This window comes from Gorilla gorilla, chromosome 9, assembly GCF_029281585.2.
Source record: "Gorilla gorilla gorilla isolate KB3781 chromosome 9, NHGRI_mGorGor1-v2.1_pri, whole genome shotgun sequence".
Classification (NCBI taxonomy): domain Eukaryota; kingdom Metazoa; phylum Chordata; class Mammalia; order Primates; family Hominidae; genus Gorilla; species Gorilla gorilla.
The window spans coordinates 86,132,648-86,154,333 of NC_073233.2; the positions used below are offsets into that span (position 1 = coordinate 86,132,648).

Genomic DNA, 21,686 nt, shown 5'->3' on the forward strand with positions numbered 1-21,686 from the left:
GATTTGTTGAACAATGTTATGGTTTTATAGCTATACTTTTAAGCCCAAGTAAATTGACTGTTTTTTTGCAATTCGGAAACTGTGTCCCCTAATGCCTTCACCCCTGCCTCCAAATCAAACATTTTTTATAGCATGATTTTTGATAATGAAAAGTTTCTCTGGAACCCAGTTATCACTGTGTAGCAGCACAGATGATGCCAATAAAATATGAAGGCTACAGAAGCAAAAAATTATGTTTTGTCATAGAGGTGTTTGTCTACCTGAAACGATATAATGTTTTGCTTGTCTTTAAAAAAGCAAGGACTGAAAAGTACTAGGCCCTGTGAGCGGTCACTAACCCACCTAATGGCTGTGGCAGCCTCCTACCTTGCATTTTCTGCTCTTCGGCTTATGCACTGGTGCAAGTAGAGATACTCCTGAGGTGCGCTGGTGGACAAGGTGGGCTGCATGTGGTTTGACACAGGGGGTTCAAACGTGAACAGAGTTGGCTGGCTGGAGTGTGATGGGGCTGAGGACTTGCGCTCTCGGAGAAGGTGCTGGCTAGAGCTGCTGAGCTCAGCTGGAGAAGAGCGGGGGCCATGACCGGCTGAGGAAACATTTCTCAGGGAGTCTGAAAAGGAGAAATAGCTCTGTGAATGAAAAAGAAAGGAAATGTATCCTTATCCCAAAGTGAGGTGTCAGAGGAAGAAAAAAGAGTAAGAGCAGAGAAAATAATCCAGCACTAGCATTCTCTCCCTCTCATATACCTGCCCCTTGCTGCCCTCCTGGCCATCTTGGTTGAAGAAGAGGTCCTCTTTACCTTTGTACGGCTTCTGGGGTAGCCTGGAGGTGACTTCCTATCACAATGTAGGCCATATCTGCCCCACTTCCAGGAAGTACGGCTACCTGTGGTCTAGGAGTGTGACCCTGACCCTCAGGCAAGGTCTGCCTCTAGAGTAATGAGTACGACCACCTTCCCACTCTTTGGTGGCTCCTGCTGTGGTCAAAGGGTGAAATCATGTCTTTTGCAGCAACATGAATGCAGCTGAACATCATTATCCCAAGTGAATTAATGCAGAAACAGAAAACCAAATACCCTAATGTTCTCACTTATAAGTTGGAGCTAAACACAGGGTGCACATGGACATAAAGACGGAAACAGTAGACACTGGGGATTATGTTAACAGGGAGGGAGAGAGGGGGACAAGGATTGAACAACTACCTATGGGGTACAATGCTATTTGGGTGATAGGATGAACAGAAGGCCAAACCTCAGCATTAGACAATATACCCATGTAACACACTTGCACATGTACCCTGGCATCTGAAAAACAAGTTGAAATTTAAAAAAAAAATGAAATTTAAACATCTAATTAAAAGAAAAAAAAAAGCTAAGGCTGGCTTTGTTAAATGAGGCTTTGCTTACTGAAGACTCATTAATTGAGGCTCTGGACTGTGCCTTACTGCATTAATGAGAAAAGCACAAATGCATTTGGAGCTGTCCCTTAATACTGGACTCCAGCTGCTCCTGCCTGGCCTCCTAAGACCTCCAAGGACAGTTACATTCCCCACTGCCCACCACTCCCTGTCTATTGGTCATTTTCCCTCTTATCTCAAGCTTTTCTCTGTTGTGTTAGAAAGTGAGGTATTAAGGACGGATGATAGCTTATAGCACTACACCCCAAGCCAAGGGCATTATTCATTTGGCTGGCTCTCTAAGCTAGTCCAAATTCCTTAGCATAACATACAAGGCTTTTGACAGTCTGACCTACTTCCTGCTTTTCTCCACCCATAAACAAGGCATATGGAAGCATCATCAGTCCTTGAACACACCAGTCTCTTTTATGATTCTTTGTTTTGGCTTCTGCTGTTCCTTCCGCTTGGATTTCACCTCTACTCTACTGGCAAGCTCATATGCAGACTTTTAGACCCTACACAGATATCATATTCTCTCCAAAATCTTCCTGGACTTGCTGCTTCTTCTGTGTGCCAACAGCACTTGGCCCATGCTCCTATTATATCCATGGTCACTATGCTTCCTTGTCTAACCCATGGCTTTCTGAGAACAGTGACTGTGATGTTGTTACCATTATAGGCCCAGCATTTACCTAATAAAGGCAAGGTACATAGCAGATTCTTAGTTCATGTCTGCGGACTAAGCAAACACAACACATTCATTCAGCAGTCAAAAATTCCACTAGTGAAACTTCTTGTTCGAAAGAAATAAAAGTTTAAAGATGTAATTTTAGGCAGTATGATAGCTGGTGGGTTAACGTTGTGGTGGTGTTGATTTTCTAGGGTTATTCAACTCATGTCAGAGGGGACACAGTTCACCTTCTACTCCCTGTCATCTGACCTATCTCAGGCTGTACCCTTCTCATGGTCCTAGGCAGGATCACCAGCTCATTAATGCTCTACAGTATTAATTACTCTCCAGGCATTTCTGCTGCTGGGCAGGACACCTGCCAGTGTACAACAGAAAAAGCTGATGGGCCTCTGGGGAAAAACTGTTCCATTGACAGCTGTATTGACCCCCAAAATTAACTCCCATTACAAGTCTTTCAGTAAACTGGACATTTGTTAACAGAATCGATAGCTCATTACTCCATTAGATTTGCAAGATGAACTCTCTAATAGTGGAGGAGAGAGGGTTTACATTATGGGACAGAGTAGCCACAGGGCCATGGAAAGAATACAAGCTACTGCCTAAGAAGACACAGGGAACCTGCAAAAAGCAAGCCTCTGGTGAGATTCTGTATTCTCTGTTGTCTCGTTGGACTCCTCTTCCTTTGCCTGCCCCTTCGGTGGAGGCATTCCTCAGGGCTCCACTCTAGACCCTCCTATAGCCTCTCTCTCCCGCTGAAGACTCTCCAGGGGGTAATCCTGTCCACTTCCACAGCTTCGGTTACCACCTATGTGCTGACAACTCTCAAATCTTCATCTCTAGCTCAGTTCTCTCTCCGGGACTCCCTGCTATATATCCCTTCACCTGCTGAGCACCTCCCTTCAGATGTCCCACTAGTGGGCCAAACTCAACAATCTAAATTGACCTCTTCATCACTCGTGTTCCCTGTCTCAGTGAGGTCCATCATCACCAGCCAATCAGTTCTCCAAGCCAGAAGTCCAGGCATTATCTATGACTCTTCAGTTTCTCAGCAACCATGTCACGTCATTATGTCACCGTCCCTCTTAAAACTCTTCTGTTATACCTCAGATGACTTACAAATATCTTTCCTTTTTTTTTTTTTTTTTGTGAGACAGAGTCTCGCTCTGTCATCCAGGCTTAAATGCAGTGGTGCGATCTCGGCTCACCACAACCTCTGCTTCCCGGGTTCAAGTGATACTCCGGCCTCAGCCTCCTGAGTAGCTGCAACTACAGGTGTGTGCCATGACGCCCAGCTAATTTTTGTATTTTTAGTAGAGATGGGGTTTCACCATGTTGGCCAGGATGGTCTCGATCACCACTGCCTTGGCCTCCCAAAGTGCTGGGATTACAGGCGTGAGCCACCACGCCCAGCCAAAGCTCTCTTTTTTATAGAGACATGGTCTTGCTCTGTTGCTCAGGCTGGAATGCCATGGTGCAATCATAGCTCACTATAACCTCGAACTCCCGGGCTCAAGCAATCTTCCTGCCTTAGCCTCCCGAATAGCCAGGAATACAGGCATGCACCACCACGCCAGGCCAATTTTTAAATTTTTTTTGTAGAGACAGGATCTCACTATGTTGCCCAGGCTAGTCTTGAACTTCTGGCCTTAATCAATCCTCCTGCCTCAGCCTTCCAAAGGGCTAGGATTACAGGTATAAAGCCCTGCACCCAGCCTCTTTTTTTAAAGACATTTTCCTGTTTCTTTCTTCAACCTTGTTTCTTACCTGTGCTTCCCTGTGTTTCAAATAAAATTCCAGGAAAATACCAACCTTTCTCTCATCACTTTGTACATCAGGCTGTAAACACAGTGATGGCAGAGATTTTGAAATGGTTTTATCCTCATCATTAAGCCCAGTGTGTGACACAATTCAATAAATACGTGTGATCAAAAAAAGTACACACCATAAGAAATCATTATTCCTCAGTAACATTCACTGACTCCTCATTGCCTTCAGAATAAAGTTGAGTTTCCTCAGTATTACAATAAACGCCATTGACACAACCTACTTATTCTGCCTTGTCATCAAATGCATCCTTCATGCCCCCTATGTTGAATGCTTTGGCTGTGAGTATAAATAAAAGAGGAGTGACCCATCCTCACCTCTGCAGCCCCTGCCTTGAGCTCAGCCTGTGGAGTTGTATCTGTGACTCAGTCTATTTAGCTGCATACTTGGGGAAGTCACTTCACCTCTCAGAGTCTCAGTCTCCTTATTTACAAATCAACATAGGGCAGCTATAAGGATGAAAAGAATGAAATACACATAAGATCTAGAAAATCTTGAATGTCATAGGTACATGGAACACCTTCTATCACTTATGTACCCCTAGTGCCTAGAACAGCCCCAGCCATGGTACGTATTCAATACACATTTGTTGACTGATCATACTGAAAAAATAAAAGAATTTTCCCTGGCGCAAAAATCCAAATATGTGTGTTTCTTGTGGTCAAAATCAGAGAGGTTTTAAGGTCTGTTAAGAAGATGAAGTAGGGATTAGGATGAATTGGGCCTTCATCCAACAGAAACTAGGATTTCTACTCTACCAGCACAAAGTCATGTCAATGAAACTAGCCAGCTCCATCTAATGATCTATAGCTTAGCTGGGTGCAATAGCTCATGCTTGTAATCCCAGCGCTTTGGGAGGCCAAGACAGGAGGGTTGCTTGAGGTCAGGAGTTTGAGACCAGCCTGGGAAACCTAGTGAGAGTCATCTCTATCAAAAATTAAAAAATTAACTGGGCATGGTGGTGTGTGCCTGTAGGCCTAGCTACTTAGGAGGCTGAGGTGGGAAGACTGCTTGAACCCAAGAGATTGAGGCTGCAGTGGGCTATGATTGCGCCACTGCAATCAGCCAAGATGACAGAGTGACACCTTGTCTCTAAAAAAAGAAAAAAGAAAAAAAAAGTATGTAGCTCCAGAAAAATTCTTTCAAAGCTGTTTTGGCACTAAAACTTGCCAAAATCCCACTTCTGCTTGCAACTTTAAAAAGATCTCTGCCTGAATTTATGTGATTATTTCTTAGTGTCTATACTAGGTTTACTAGTGTCCTTCCAAAACTCATGTCTACCTGGTATTTCAGAATGTGACCTTACTTGAAAATAGCGTCTCTGTACATAGTTAAGAGGAGGTCATACTGGATTAGGGTGGGCCCTCATCCAATGAACTGGTATCCTTATAAAAGAGACACAGAGACAGAGAAACACAAAGGCATAATACCACGTGATGTATGGGTCAAGGTAGAGATCGAAATGATGTGTCTACAAGCCAAGGAATGCCAAGGACTGCTGGCAGCCACCAGGAACTAACGGAAAGGTAGAAACAGACTCTCCTTAGAGCACCCAGAAGGAACCAATACCACCAATGCCTTAATTTTGGATATCTAGCCTCTAGAACTGTGAGAGAGTAAATTTTTGTTGTTTTAATCTACTCACTTTGTGGTAATTTGTCATGGAGGTCCTAGGAAACCAATATATACCATAAAACCTAAAACATCAAACAAGGTTTTCTTGCTTATCTCAGGAAAAATAATTACAAAGCTAAATTCAGAGACAACTTTTCTGGAATAAGATTTTTCTCATTTTGGACCCTGATGGCCGAGTACCCCTGCTACTTCTTCCTCCGTGGTTCCAACCCCCAATTCTGATGAGCTGCCTGTGCCCCAATAGATGAGGTTCCGAGGAGGTGCTACCTCACTTTCCACATCAGTTGGAGGCAAGAGCTTCAGCCAACTTGGGTTTGGTGCTGTTTTGTTTTGCTCACTGAAAGCTGCTCCCTTCAGATGGCTTGCCGTTGGTAAGTGGAGTACATTCTACATGTCCATTCTGGACAGGGCTGATTAGTAGGCCTGGTACTGCTGTGATTCATGGCTCCCCATCACCCCTCAGGGTCACTCCCTATAATTAAAGTTTTCAAATATACTTCCAAACATTTCATAGAACAAAAGCGACATGGTGTGCTACATGTAACAGAAAAAAATGTATTAGGCTAATAGTGGAGAGACTTGGCTCTGTCCCTAGATCTGCCTAAAGGCAGATCTGCTTGCTATTTGACCCGGAGCAAATCACATAGCCTCAGTTGCTTCATCTGTAAAAAGGGACTATTAATATCTAGGATAACTTGCCCTGCAGTTTATCATAGAGGGTTGCTGAAAGGATTGAATTAAAACACAAACACCAAAAACTTATAGATGAATGCCCATATCAGCATTATTCATGAGAGCCAAAAAATGGAAACAACCAAAATGTCCTGACGAATGGATAAACAAAATGTGATATATCCACACAATGGAATATTATTTAGCCATAGAAATAAAAAATACTGATATAGGTTATCTTGATGAACCTTCAAAATATTACGCTAAGTGAAAGAAGCCAATCATAAAAGACCACAGATTTAGAGTTTTGTTAAGAAGGTGGGAGGAGTGTTTGTATGCTGGACAGGCTTCCCAGGGGTGATTGTGGAAAGGAAGGGGAGTGATTCTAGAAATGATTTCATTTATGTGAAATATCTAGAAGAGGCAAATCCGCAGGGATGCGAAATAGATTAATGGTAACCTGGTGGCAGGCATCGGGGAGTGGGTTGAAATTTTACTCCCAGTGAGTGAACCTCATGCACGGGACAGAAGTCAAGAGACCAGGAATCCAGTTTCAGCTCTGCCATAAACTTGCTGTGAGATCACGTGTGGTCGCTGAGCTTTAATTCATAACTATCAAGTATTGGAGGATAATCTCTAGCCTACCTGTCTGTCTCACTGGGTTGTTTTAGGAGGTGAATGAGATAAGGGTTTGGAAGCAAATCCACGCACATGCATAAGGCGTTAATAGGATTTGTTTTTATTGCCTGGGTACCCCTTGGGAGAAGAAAAGAATGGTGAAAATAAAGGAAGATATTAAACAATGTGTGGCTGGGGTGTTTTTGGTACTTCTTGCTGTGTAACTGACCTTCCTAATGACCCAAAACACAAGAAGAAAATGGAGGTTTCTAGACTCCTGGCCTGAGCTTCTATCTCCAAGTCTAGACTAAAGATAATGCCCACAAATGCCTGAGTCAATCTATTTTCTTTTAAACAGTTTTTTTTTTTCTTCTTCCTGGCTTCTTTTTAGGGCCCTACAGAATCACTCCCCTTCCTTTCCACAATCACCCCTGGGAAGCCTGCCCAGCATACAAACACTCCTCCCAACTTCTTGCAAAACTCTAGAACAGGAAAGCTCTGAAGGATTTCAGCTGAGGAGCCCAGCCCAGGCCAACCCAGCCACCGACTGGCTAGTGATAACATGAGCAGGAAAGGGGTGGTTGGCGGGAGTTTCTGGAAAAGATGACTGGCCAAATAATGACCAGTTCCCTTATCTCAGTGCCCTTTTCATCTTTATCCCTTCTCCCCAAAAAATTTATCCCCACCCTCAAGCCTCAGTGGGTCTCAGAACCCATAAAGTGGTAGACCAAAAGCTGTATTGGAGCTGGATTCAAAGTCTGACTCTGCTAACTCCTAGCTCTGTAGCCTTGGATATGTGAATAAGCCTTTTTAATTCTCACTTGTTCAATAGGGCTAAGTACTTTGTAGGACTGCTGTGAGGAATAGAGATCATTTTATATCATGCATTTAGCCACTCTTATTGCTCCTATTCCTGGAGTACACATGGAGCTGGCTGAGACCTTGAGATTGGCCAAAGAGATACGAGCTGCTTTCCAAGACATGACGGATGCTTGGAAGGTAACTGTCACTGTTTTGGTCACAATTATACTCCGTACAGATGGTATACGGGGAATTAATGAGAACCAAAAGGAGAACAGTGACTGTGGTAAGCACAGCTTCCATTTACTAAGCACCTATTATGTGCCTCTAGTCTACCCTGTGAGGTACATATTATTACCTCCATTTTTTTTTTTTTGGATGAAGAAAAATAGGCTCAGAGACATCAATAGCAAACTCTGGGGTCACACAGCCAGAAAGTGGCATAGCCTAGATCTGAATCAGATCTCACAGTCTCCAAAGCCAATTCTTTTCACCTGTGCAGAGGAAGAACTCCCACAAGAGCCCTATGAGGTGAATGGTACTAGGGAAGGAAAGTTAAAATATGAGGATGGGGGTCCAGGCCTAGCTCTACCGCCTACTGGCTGAGTGAATCTGGGCATACCATTTCATCTTCCCAAGCCTCGCTATCTCTATTTACAAAAAGAAGAGGTTGGATTAGATCAGGGGTACACATCAAAGTTATCTCTGGGAAATGTAAATGCAGAGGGCTGGTCCCACCTCAGACCTCATTAGTCATATTTACAGAGATTCAGATTAGGATCCACTGGTTTGGTTTTAACAATCTCTGGTTCTTAATTCTGGGGCAGAGACAGAAGGGTTAGGGTCTACTGAAGAAAAGGCAAAGCAGGCTTTGAGTGACAAATGAAAGAGCAAATATTTCCAAAAACCTTCCTTTGGATCATCAAAATTGCAAATTGATAAGCATCCATGTTCTCTCTGGCCCTTCACATAATCTATGGCTCCAAAGGAACAAGGTATAACAAAAATAACCCTGATGTGGACTTCCCAGACACAGGTTCTGAAACTATTTAATTTTTTTTCCCTCAATGAGAAACATGTTATTTAAAAGTTTTCTTAAGAAGCTTCTTAGAGTTGAATTATAATTTTTTTTAAAATTTTTAATTTTCTCTTTTTTTTTTGAGACAAGATCGCGCACTGTTGTCCAGGTTGTAGTGCAGTGGTACAGTTATGGCTCATTGCAGCCTCGACCTCCTGGGCTCAGGTGATTCTCCCACTTTGGCCTCCCAAAGTGCTGGAACTATAGGCGTGCACCACCATGCCTGGCCTGAATATATAAACTTTAAATAGCACATACAATATATGAATCAATGTTATAATTCCATATATAGGGTACCCTTTTTGATTTTCATAAGTTTATAATGTTTTCATTGGCATTTTTTCTTTTTAAACTTTTAGGTTCAGGGGTACACGTGCAGGTTTGTTATGTAGGTAAACTTGTGTCATGGGGGTTTGATGTACAGATTATTTCATCACCCAGGTACTAAATCTAGTACCCAATAGTTATTTTTTCTGCTCCTCTCCCTCCTCCTACCCTCTACCCTCTGGTAGGCCCCTGTGCCTGTTGTTCCCTGATTTGTGTCCATGTGTTCTCATCATTTAGCTCCCACTTATAAGTGAGAACATGTGGTATTTGGTCTGAAACTATCTTATTACATGGCCGTGAGCAAAACTTTGAATACCTTTATCCCTCATTTCCCACACTGTCAAATGCCAAAGAGAACACCTACTCAACAGGGTTCTTTTGAGGATTTGATATGAAATATAGGTAAATAGTAATTATTAAATACTCAATAAATGGCTGTTGGCCTGACACTTGTCCCATTTTTTATTACTAGAAGTGGAATGGTGGTAAAATTCTAAAAGTTCTAGTGCAGGGAGGATGACGAAAGAATTTTGACAACGGTATTTGATAGGATTCTAAGGAGTGTGTGGTCCCTGTAGAAAGCTCACTGAAAAACAAGGAACATATGAAGAATCCTAAAAACAAAAGCATGCTGACAGGTGCTGAGGGTAAGACTGGATCCAAAGCTCCAGGTCACTTTTCATCATAAGCCTGAAATTATTTAAGAAGGATTAAGTCTCAAAGTCCTTTGGCATATATCATAATCTATGCCAGAGGAAATTCATAAATTCAAGGCCAAACATAAAATGGCTCAACTTTACACAGTAACTCACATAATATAGAAATTGGAAGGGTCCCCAGAGTCCAGTCTCTAATTTATCACCACCACCCTCCTCCTACCTCTCAAATCTCTCATCTACAGTTTGAGAAACTGTGGCCCAGAGAAATAAGACTTGTCCAAGGCCACACAGAAGGTCAGAAGTGAACCCTGGAATAAGAATTCAGAACTTAGTCCAAGAGCCATTACCCTGCACTAAAAGATGTATCGCTATGAATGAAGATGTACTCTCTGTAATGTGGGCCTGGGGGCAGGAGCAATCAAGCTATGAGATCTGGTCAGGACACTACTGGACCAGATCTGTTATTTGTTTTGAGTTTATAGTATCACTCATTATTTGCATGGTAAGTAAACATTTGTGGATCAAAGTACTAAACACTAGTATAAATAGATTCTCGAGTTCAGAAATATAAGTTTCCTAATGTTTATAAGAACTATAAAGCGGAGGAAGAAAAAAGAAAAGACAGAGACAGGCAGTAACATGAGATCCCATGAGATCTTTCTGGACCTATGATTCCCCATCCCCCTTCCAAGGGAAGACTCTGAGAAAGAACACCATCTCCGCTAGGGAGAGCCAAGTCAGAACATCCTGACCTTGATGCATACGATCTCACAGTATACATTAGCAGAAACTGATTCTGTGAAAGGCAAAGAGGAAAGAGAGCGAGTGACTGTAGCTTAGTGACACAGCACAGTTCCTGGTCACACGTCCTTTTACAACCTTCTTTGGCTCAAGGCATCTCATTTTAGAGATGGAAATGCCTTGTCTCCCCAGTTAGAATTAATCATGCCTTCTAAATCTTTTTTTTTTTTTTTTGGATGGAGTCTTGCTCTTCTCTCCCAGGCTGGAGTGCAATGGTGCGATCTTGGCTCACTGAAACCTCCGCCTTCTGGGTTCAAGTGATTCTCCTGCCTCAGCCTCCTGAGTAGCTGGGATTACAGGCACCCACTGACACACCCGGCTAATTTTTGTATTTTTAGTAGTGTCAGGGTTTCACCATGTTGGCCAGGCTGGTCTTAAACTTCTGACCTCAGGCGATCTGCCCGCCTTGGCCTCCCAAAGTGCTGGGATTACAGGCATGAGTCACCGCGCCCAGTCTATGCCTTCTAAATCTTTTGTAGTACATAATTTTGCCATTTATTCTAATTGGGAATTCATAAATCTGTCATGTGAAGTGAAACTATAAGCTGTTAGAATCCAGGATCCAGACCATATCTTTTTCTCTAATCGTGTTTAGTACAATGTTCTATGCCTAGAAAACATTCCAATTAGAACAAGAAGGTCCCAGCCCTTTGGGAGGCAAAGGCAGGAGGATCACTTGAGCTCAGGTGTTCAGGACCAGCCTGGGCAACATTGGAAGACGCTGTCTGTCTGTCTCTATATATGTATGTATGTATATATATATGTGTGTGTGTGTGTATGTATGTGTGTCACACAAACATATAAATTAGCTGGGCATTGTGGCAGATGCCTGCAGTCCCAGACTGGGGGGCTGGGGAGCTGAGGTGGGAGGATCACTTGAGCCCAGGAGGTCGAGGTTGCAGTAAGCTGTGACCACACCACTGCACTCCGGCCTGGGCGACAGAGTGAGACCCTGTCTCAACAAAACCAAAACCAAAACCAGAACCAGAACCAGAACAAGGCGGTCTTCAATAAACACACTAGAGCAGCAAGTTCTGTTGGAATCTTTCCTCCCTGGGTTAGAAGAATGACGAAATGAGATCCAAATGTAAACAGTTATTAAGGGTACAAGAAATTGTTATCACTTAGTGAGGTTTTCTGGGTTGTGTGTATTTCTGTTTGGGGATAGCAAGCCTATATTTAGCCATGCACTGTCCTGTTGATTTGCAAGAGGTCAGGTTACAAGCTTTGTTTATACCTATCATACCCCTCAGCTGTGGCAGACCCTTCTCCTGTTCCTTTGTGTGGGGCTTGGGTTGGTTAGTTGGTCCCATCAAGGATTCATTCATATTTGAAACGAAGCACTCTTGTGATTTACTTAGGGTCTGGAGCAGGTACTAGAGGCACTACTGAGCCGCAGGCCAGCCCCAAAGGGTGGCCTATGCTTTATGAGCTTACATGCAGTCAGAAAGAACAAATTTATACTCAGAGGAGCACTTCAGCCCTCCCCCGAGGAACTTTGGGAACCCATTAGTTTTCCCACAGGAATCAATCCATCAAGTGGGTATATTAAGTTCACGTTAATGATGCATTTGACCCTTGTAACCTTTCCACAGAAATATCCAAAATACATCACTGTATTTTGAAGCTAACCAACTTTATAAGAGATAAGCTTTTCCCTCCTTTCACAGTGACTCTGAGACAACTGGCAATTGGTGTAAAACAGAAGCGTCAGACATATCAGTTGTGGATGCTTATCAAGAATCGTGATCAGCGGCAATAATCACAAGATTGCACCTTAAACTGGTATAGTGTGGATGGCTAGGCTGGGATTCAAAGAGCTCCAGTTTTGCCTAGGGAATTATGAGATCTACATAATTCTCTGAAGGGGAACTTCGGCTTCAGGAGAAGCAGTGTGCTACTGGGAAAGGAACATGCACGTTGGAGTCCGAATCTCAGCTTACTAGTTGTGAAACCTAGGGATGGTACCTGAATCCAAGAGTTCTAATTTGTAAAATTTATAAAACAGCTACCTGAAGAATTGTTCTGGGGAATAAGAAATGCCATAGTCCCTGCACATGGGTGCTCCACAAATGGTAGCTGGCCCTCAGCACTGCACTGTGGGAGGTAACCTGGTGAGGGAAAAGATCTTGAACTCTGTGTTCCCAGACCTTCAGGGTTTGACCAGAGGCAGGATCTGTCACAGAGGGTACAAAAATGGGGTCAGCTGCCCTTCATGTGCTGAGTAGAGGAGTTCAGCTACAGAGCCTCGCAGGATGCAGCTTGTAGCTGGCAGCTCTTTCTCAGCCCCTGCCTCCAGTCCTGGGGGTCCCAATAATCTCCTGGTTTCACATCTGTAGTTTCCCTACTCATCTCCCAGACTTGTGTCTTGTTGCCTTGCCATCTCTAGGTTTTTAAAATTGCAGTCCAAAAGGGAGAGTTGTCTTTTTGACACCACTGGGAAGGCCAAAATACTATCTGTAGTGAGTGGGCCTGCATACTGAGTACATTATTTGAGCAGGCCTGCCAAAGCATATTATTACACTAGAACAGGGGTCAGCAAACTACAGCCCATACATTACATCTGGTCTGTTTCTGTGGTTTCACTGGAACACAGCTACATCAACTCATTTACATAATTGTTTATGGCTGCATATATACTACAACAGCAAAGCTGAGTAGTTGCTACAAAGTACAGATGACAAAGCCTAAAGTATTTACTATCTGGCCCTTTACAGAGAAAGTTTGCTGACCCTTAGACTAAAAGTTCTCACTCTGGTTTGCATAAACATGTCCTCCTTCAAAATATTAGCATCTAATTTAAGTTCATCACCAAGGAGATAGATTTAAGCTAAAACTGAAAACATGGAATCCCAAATTTATGCTTTGAAATAACCAAGAGAAGAAATGACAAGATAAGCTGGTTTGAAGAGCCCATTAGTATCATTATAAGAAACCATATTCCTTTTTATTAGAGCACACCTTAGGCACAAACAACGTGCTAGTTGTTGGTCAGCATACAGAATTTAAAGATTCAAGAGTCTGGCCGGGCGCAGTCACTCACACCTGTAATCCCAGCATTTTGGGAGGCCAAGGCGGGCAGATGACGAGGTCAGGAGATAAAGACAATCCTGGCTAACACGGTGAAACCCCGTCTCTACTAAAAATACAAAAAATTAGCTGGGCATGGTGGTGGGTGCCTGTAGTCCCAGCTACTAGGGAGGCTGAGGCAGGAGAATTGCTTGAACCCGGGAGGCAGAGGTTGCAGTGAGCCGAGATCGCGCCACTGCACTCCAACTTGGGTGACAGAGCGAGACTCTGTCTGGGGAAAAAAAAAAAAAAAAAAAAATCAACAGTCTAATATGGTAAACTTGTACTAACAAGCTTAAATCACCAGCTTGTTCTTTCTGATTCTTAACCATTTATTCTTTTTCCATATCACAGAAGCACAGGTCTGGAAATAACCCATGGGATCATTTAGTTTAATATTAGTACTTTACTGACAGAAAGCCTACAGTTCAGAGAGATCAAGTGATTTTCTTACCAGTGACTGAGTGCCTAGTCACCTGGGCAAGGATGTCAGTCTCCTGTCAATTTTTTTTTTTTTAAGTAAAACATCTCATTGGGGGAGCAATAAACATAACTTCTGGATATATTTTTCTACTGTAAGGAAAATGAGAACAGCTTTTATTTACCAATCTAACATATCTCCACAAAATTCTCTAAAAAGTCCAACATTATGACTAAAAAAGGTCTGAATTATTATTGACATGCTGTTTTGTTAAATAGTACTGTTTTCATAGATTATATAGTACTTTCTAATTTGCTTTGATGTCAATACAAACAAGCCTGCTGGGATCATGACAGAGATTGGACTGAATCTACTGATTAATATGGGGAGAACTGACATATTAACAATACTGAGTCTTCTCCATAACACGATCTCTCTTTCCATATTCTGGGTCTTCTTTAATTTATCCCAGTAATGTTTTGTTGTTTTATGTACAGAGATCTAGGATGGCTTTTGTTAAATTGATTCCTAAGTATTTTATTTTTTGATGCCATTGTGAAAGGAATTTTTTAAAAATTTCTTTTTCTTTTTTTTCTGAGACACAGTCTCACTCTTTTTGCCCAGGCTGGAGTGCAGTGGCACGATCTCAGCTCGCTGCAGCCTCCGCCTCCCAGATTCAAGTGATTTTCCTGCCGCAGCCTCCTGAGTAGCTGGGACTACAGGCACGTGCCACCATGCCCAGCTAATTTTTGTATTTTTTTTTAGTAGAGTCGGGGTTTCGCCATGTTGGCCAGGCTGGTCTTGAACTCCTGACCCTTAGATGGTTTATCTCCCTTGGCCTCCCAAAGTGTTGGGATTACAGGTGTGAGCCACAGCACCCAGCCAAGACATCTTTGTTTTTGAGTACCACAATGACAAGTGTAATGCCCCTCAAATCAGGAAATTCAGCAAGATTTATTATTTGATAAACATATTAATCACACATAGCAAAAAGGTTTTTGAGTTTGGGCAAAACAGAGATAGGGGTTACTTAGGATATTTTAGTTTTCAGGAGATAAAAGTAGCATGGTAGACGTCTCCAAAGGGCTGTTGTGAAGATCAGAGAGAAGGCAGCAACAAGTTATTAGTCACAGATTCAACAGACATTTAATATGTACTTATTGTGTACCAAACACTATGCCATATGCTTTAAGTGGATTCTTAATCTTCATAATAATCTTGTGAAGAATGTCTTATTTCTATTTTACTGATCCAGAAGTTGAAGCTCAAAAAAGTAAATTTACTTATCCAAGACCACGTTTAGACTAAAGTCATTAATGTTGTGGGTTCATATTCATGCGATTCTAAGACCCTATGTAATAAACGGGCCTTCTATACCACATATATATATATAAAAGCACTCTATAAATCATAAAGTGATTTTTATATGATCATCACCATAACCATCAACATCATTTACAACACAAAAGTCAGGAAACTTGGATTTTAATTCTAGCCTGGCCAGTCAGCTGCATGATCTTGAACAAATTAGTTGCCCTCTCTTCACCTCTAGACACTCTGTCATTTGAGCAGTTTGGAACTAAATGCTCTCTAAGGACGCTTCGAGATCTCATATTCTAGAAGTTTCTCATTCTATGAAATCTATTCCCTTCTGTCTTGGCTGAGCGTTCTTGCTAATAATGATTCACTAGCCATGAGGAATTTTGTTCACTGACCTCATCCATAAAAGGGCCGATGAGGTAGCAAATAAAAGCAAACAATAAACAAATGGTAGATGTGTAAAATAAACTTCAGGTCTTTGGCATGCTCTATCTCTTCAGCCTAGTTAGTATATCATCTCTTTTGAGCTTTTCTTCATTTTTTTGTTTTTCATTGTACTTTATACCATGTTAAAGTACATGTTATATGTTTCAATATACAGAATTTCAGGTATCTCACACTTTGTCACCTATGAGTAAGATGAGAATGTTTTTAAAGCTTTCTGTTCTCCCTAACAGTGAATTTCTCAAAATGAAAATATCTGGAAATAAGTCAGAATTTTTAAAAAGAATTTTGTGTAACTATTTACAATTTATAACCAAACACTGTAACTAAAACATTCAGCCAGGCATGGCGGCTCATGCCTATAATCTCAGCATTTTGGGAGGCTGAGGCAGGTGGATAACCTGAGGTCAGGAGTTTGAGACCAGGTTGACCAACATGGTGAAACCCCATCTCTACTAAAAATATAAAAATTTGCCGGGTGTGATGGCGCATGCTTGTAATCCCAGCTACTTGAGAGGCTGAGGTGAGAGGATCACTTGAACCTGAGCGGTGGAGGCTGCAGTGAGCCAAGATTACACCACTGCACTCCAGCCTGGGTGACAGAGCGAGACTCCATCTCAAAAAAAAAAAAAAAAAAAAAATCATGTGGATATTTACTGGGCAGCTACTCTGTGGCTACTAATACGGTGATCTAAAGAGGAATAAGACGCGTCCTTACCCTTGTCTCCCATGCATCTCCTCCCCCAATCCCAATCCCAAACTGTGCTCCAGCCTCAATAAACTGTCTCCAGCTCTCTAGGCCTTGGGGCACTTAAAATAGCAGCCCAGGGACAAAGAAGACAAACTTGAATTTACTGAGAAAATCCCATATTGACCAGGAATACCCGGAGTTGATTAAAACTTACATTTCTATCACTGGCCAGGTGGGGGCTTGATGTTGAAACCAAATTCAGAATTAAAAAATTAAATATTTTCACACTTGAGGTTAAACCCCAATTTTTTATCTGGTAGTTATATCTTGGCACGGAGCCAGGCACGGTTCAGTTAAAAGCAGGTAAATCTTGCTGAAAACTGAGAAGCCCAGAACCTCTTAGAAGCACACACAGAGGAGGCAGAGAGAGTCACTAAGAGGAGTTCCAAGGCTGGTTTGGCCGAGAGAACAAAAACTGGAGAACATAACAAGGCTCAGGAGTCCACTGAAAGCAGGTCCATGTCTTATGCTCTTCTCTAACCCTTGTCCCTAGAACAGGAACTGGCAAAAGCAGGTTCTGAGTGGTAAGGGCACTGAATACGTGAACACAGAAACAGAAACTGAGGCATCACTAGAAATGTGGGCAGTAGAATCCAAGAGGAGGAAGAAGCATGTTCTGGGAAAAGAGAAGCAGATTTTTTTCAGTAATGCAGGCAGAGAGACCACATGCAACCCAGAAGCCTTCCAGTGGGCAGGCAGGCTCCAGCCACTGGTCTGAGGTGTGGTAAGACTCTGGTCTATGAGAGGTGGCTACATAAAAGCAGGACAGGGTCCACTCCTGGGTGGGATCTGACACTACAGGCAGGTTATCAGGGCAAAGATTGAGACACTGGAAAATTAGCCAAGATCCCAGGGCTAACCATAGCTAGCACACAAGAGCAGGGCTAGGAACAAAAGATCCTACAGCACTGGCTTTATGCTGGGATGCAGGGGGCCTGGACTCAATGGTAGAGTTCAGAGGCCCCTGGCCATGAGTACAGAAGCAGAAGCTGGCAACCAGTTAGTCCTGACACACATATCACCTCTAGATCACTATTTCCCAGACTCTTCCATTTCATGGACAGGTGAAAACACTGCCTCTTTGTTTATGCACTTGTGCACTTTTAGAAATGGACACATGGGGCGGCCAATTTTTAATAATGTCAAATATAGAAAACTATCATTTACTAAGACTGTCACTTCACACACATGAGAACACTAACATACATGCACAAAGAGAATCTCTGAATAGGCCAGGTGCGGTGGCTCACACCTGTAATCCCAGTACTTTGGGAGGTCGAGGTGGGTAGATGACGAGGTCAGGAGATCGAGACCATCCTGGCTAACATGGTGAAACCCTGTTGCTACTAAAAATACAAAAAATTAGCCGGGTGCAGTGGCGGGCACCTGTAGTCCCAGCTACTCGGGAGGCTGAGGCAGAAGAATGGCGTGAACCCGGGAGGCAGAGTTTGCAGTGAGCCAACATCGCACCACTGCACTCCAGCCTGGGTGATAGAGCGAGACTCCGTCTCAAAAAAAAAAAAAAAAAAAAAGAGTCTCTGAATACAGGGAAGTCTTAAAATCTGATTACATTTAGTTTTATGAAAATGGATTGTATCTTCCTCATGTTTTCATATTTTTGTGGACTGATAAAAATTTCTGTAGCTCAGCCCTGCAGGTCCCTGTTTTGAAACATCTGCTGCGGACCAGTATCCTCACATTGTGTGCCAGCCTTCCCAAGCAACCAGTGGGGAGAAGGAAGGGTGGGCAGTTGAGTGCAGCTTGTATCACTTGACCCTCTCCTCTGCTATACTCAAAGTGGCTCCCTCTCAATTGTTTCATAAATTATTCTGTTTCATGTGAGATTTGGTTAAAAAGCAATGCTTTAAAAAAGGTTTGGAAATCACTCCTAGTTTACTGTTGAAGAAACTGAGATAAATCGTAACAAAGCTGAAATTTAAAACCAGGACTCTGTTTCCCAGCACAGATCCTAGAGAGAGAAGACTGTATCTATTGATTTTGTAGAGTTCTGAATCCTACGTAGCGCTACACATAACCGGATGTTTAATCGTAATCAAGATCTTCAGAGGTCCAAGGTGACCTTACCACTAAATACAAAGTTCTAATTCTACCTCTAGCCCAATATTAGAGTTAGACTGGGCTTTGGAATCCAGTCAGGGACCAATTCAACAATCATTTATTATCCTCTTTTAATAGGGATAAGCAGAAGGACTCAACCAAAAAAGTAGGGGGGATCTTATGAGATGTTTGGGAGCCATTCAAAGCTTCTGGCACTGTGGAGTTGGGACGAGATGCTCCCAAGTCTAACAGTCTTTGGGTTTTGGCAGGTAACACTAGACTATCTATGCTGGCTGGCTGGGGTGGTGAGGGGGAGTGTCTGGTATTTAAAAAAAAAAAAAAAAAAAAAGGCAGAAATAAGGATGAAGACTTAGAACGAAGAGAATAGGGTCAGGTTTCTCCCTGTCTCCTTTTCCTCCTTCAGAGGATTTGGAATTCCCTGAAGTTGGTCAAGGTTGGAGTTTGTTCTAGGACAACACAGAAATATTTGCGAGGATTTTATGGAGCTCATGTCTGAACTCATGGCCTGTTCTGTGGATGACTAGAACCAGCTGTAAGTGAAAAATGACAAGCAAGAGATTGAGGAGGAAGGCCTGATATTTCAGGGTTATTTAAAATAACCTTTTTTTCTTTTCTTTTCTTTTTTTCTTTCTTTCTTTTTTTTTTTTTTTTAAAGGAATTAGAATTTCAGATCTGGCTGGAAACTGGTCTGGATATTTATTTTCCTCATTGTCTCAGTGGAAAAAAAGGGTGGGTGATTCAGACAGCAGCCTCCGCCTCTGGGCTGGAGCCTGGGTCAGTCTCCACTCTGTTCTTTCTTCCTTGAGAGAGGAGTCTCAGCCTGGGGAGAAGATGCATATTACCGCCCACATTTGCTTTTGGCTTCCAACAAGGGTTCCCCAGAGGAGTTGGTCTGATTTCAGTTAATAAAACAAAACCCAAAAGGTCAGGGAGGGAATGAGGGAGGAAAAGGCCCTCCCAGGGATGAGAAGACAGAAAGAGTGAGGTCTCTGAGCAAGGCTTCTCCCTGGCTCTCTGTCTCTCTTTTCATGGTAGGGGAAGGACCAAGGTCATCGGAATGAATCTGAATGGACTACTTGGCTCTACCACAGTTCTCCCTGCTGTAAGAAATCCAGCTTGAATAAGAGGTCCTGACTTTTAAGGCACCAGTCATTCTCTCTAGAAAGAGCTATTTGAAGACCCCACTAACATTCCTCACTGGATGCTGAAGACTTCCCCAAAAGCATTCCTATGGGTATCGTTTGACCCCAGGTGGGACCCAGGACTTAAAATAATTTGAGTGTTGACTTACTCGGGAAACTTAAGGATTACTAGAAGTTTAAGTATTTACAAAATATTTAAAGGGGACAGTCTCACTAAAATTTTAGTAGAGAAAAGGTGAGGAAGATATAAAGAAGAGTTGGTCAGAACTTTGGGAATTCTTTATTCCATAAGATTAGACATGTGACTACTGTGAAATTCCTGCCAAGGAGTTCGAGAAGGTAAAAAACTAAAATAGTAGAGAAGATACAGTGGAGGCTTTGGCCTTATTTCAAAATCTCCAAGAGTTACAAAATGGGGCTCTGGTGAGCTAAATTGCCTGAGCTGTAACTCACAGTAGCTTGCAGGTTCCTCTAAGAAGGATCATGTTATCTTGCTAGTTTAGCCATCAGAGGTTAATATCGATGTACAGATAGCACTGAGCACTTTGGAAGGCCAAGGCGGGTGGATCACGAGGTCAGGAGATCAATATCATCCTGGCCAACATGGTGAAACCCCGTTTCTACTAAAAATACAAAAATTAGCCAGGCATGGTAGTGCGCCTGTAATCCTAGCTACTCGGGAGGCCGAGGCAGGAGAATCGCCTGAACCCGGGAGGTGGAGGGTGGAGGTTGCAGTGAGCTGAGATCACGCCACTGCACTCCAGCCTGGGCAACAGAGCGAGACTCCGTCTTAAAAAAAAAAAAAAAAAAGAATAGTCAGTTCTCAGTGATTTATAAACCTCTTGCTCCTCCTCTTCCTTCTTGCTGGCCGTTTTGTGACTTAGAAGCAGCCATGGTAAACAGCTCTGTGACAATGGGTTGGGAAAAGTGAGGAGTCAGAGGACACAGCCATAGACGGTAGTCAAAAGCCTTGGATTCTGGGCCCTGCCACTCTGCTTTCTGGCATCATCACTTAGTGCCTTTAAGCCTTAGTTTCCTTGCTTTTGCGATAGGAATGATATTATCAGCCCCTACCTATCTCACTTTGTTTCCTCATGCTTAAATGAGACTGCATAAGTGTTGTATAGACTATAAAGTTCTGTAAAAACACCAAATATTTAAATTATATTCTGTTCATCTTGTCCTATAGACATAAAAATCATCACTACTATTGCTACGACCACTACAAGGAAAATGTGAAGTGAGCAGCTGCTGTTCACAATGTGTACCTGTACATTCTCCAAGCTTTACCTGTGCAACCTCCCAACAACGCTGTGAGGAGCATCATCTCCATTTTACAGATGATAAAACCTCCAAGAGCGAAAGTGATTTATTCAACATCAGTAAGGCAAATAAGTAGCAAGGTTGAGACTCAAGTGCAGCTAGCTGCCTTTCGGAGTCCCTGTGATAGTGGCTGTGCAGGCCCTAGAATAGCTACTGAATAAATGGAGGAGGGACGGGATAAAAGGAAAAGAGAAGTCCTCAGCTTTGAGAATTCAAAAGGGGTGATGGCTTTCCTAACAAGGGTTGACTCCTGAGCACATGAATAATTCATCAAAGCTCTCTACTGAGAGATGGCTCTTTTTGTGTGTAGTACATCTGGTCAGGGATAGCTGCCCACAACTGAGCCACAAATTTGAGGACTTGGATCTGCCTGCCTGTAAACACAGCTCAGAGCAGCTCTCTGCTTCCTTATTCTGAGGACTGACAGCTATCTTGATTCCAAGAGGCAGGTGAGGTTCTTTCATTTGTACACACAAAATAAGCAAAAATAAATCCCACATATATGATATAGAATCTTGATATGTGTTCCTGAAACTGCTTTTCCTTCTAGAACATCATTCCTGGTTTCCTTTTGGAACGAGTTCTCTATCAAGAGATTGTTTCCTTCAACCTTATGTCGATTTTAAACTCACTTTC

The 21,686-nt window shown here is 42.6% G+C and overlaps 1 protein-coding gene across 3 annotated transcripts in view; it reads right to left on the reverse strand.

The window, feature by feature from the left end:
* Positions 1-21,686, reverse strand: part of GAB2 (GRB2 associated binding protein 2) — a 206,701-nt gene that overhangs the window by 38,747 nt on the left and 146,268 nt on the right. For all 3 annotated transcript variants that reach the window (XM_031015906.3, XM_055356888.2, XM_019036854.4), the window contains one exon: positions 367-610. In XM_031015906.3, the coding sequence (XP_030871766.2) occupies positions 367-610 (244 nt within the window). The remainder of the gene's footprint in view (positions 1-366; positions 611-21,686) is intronic.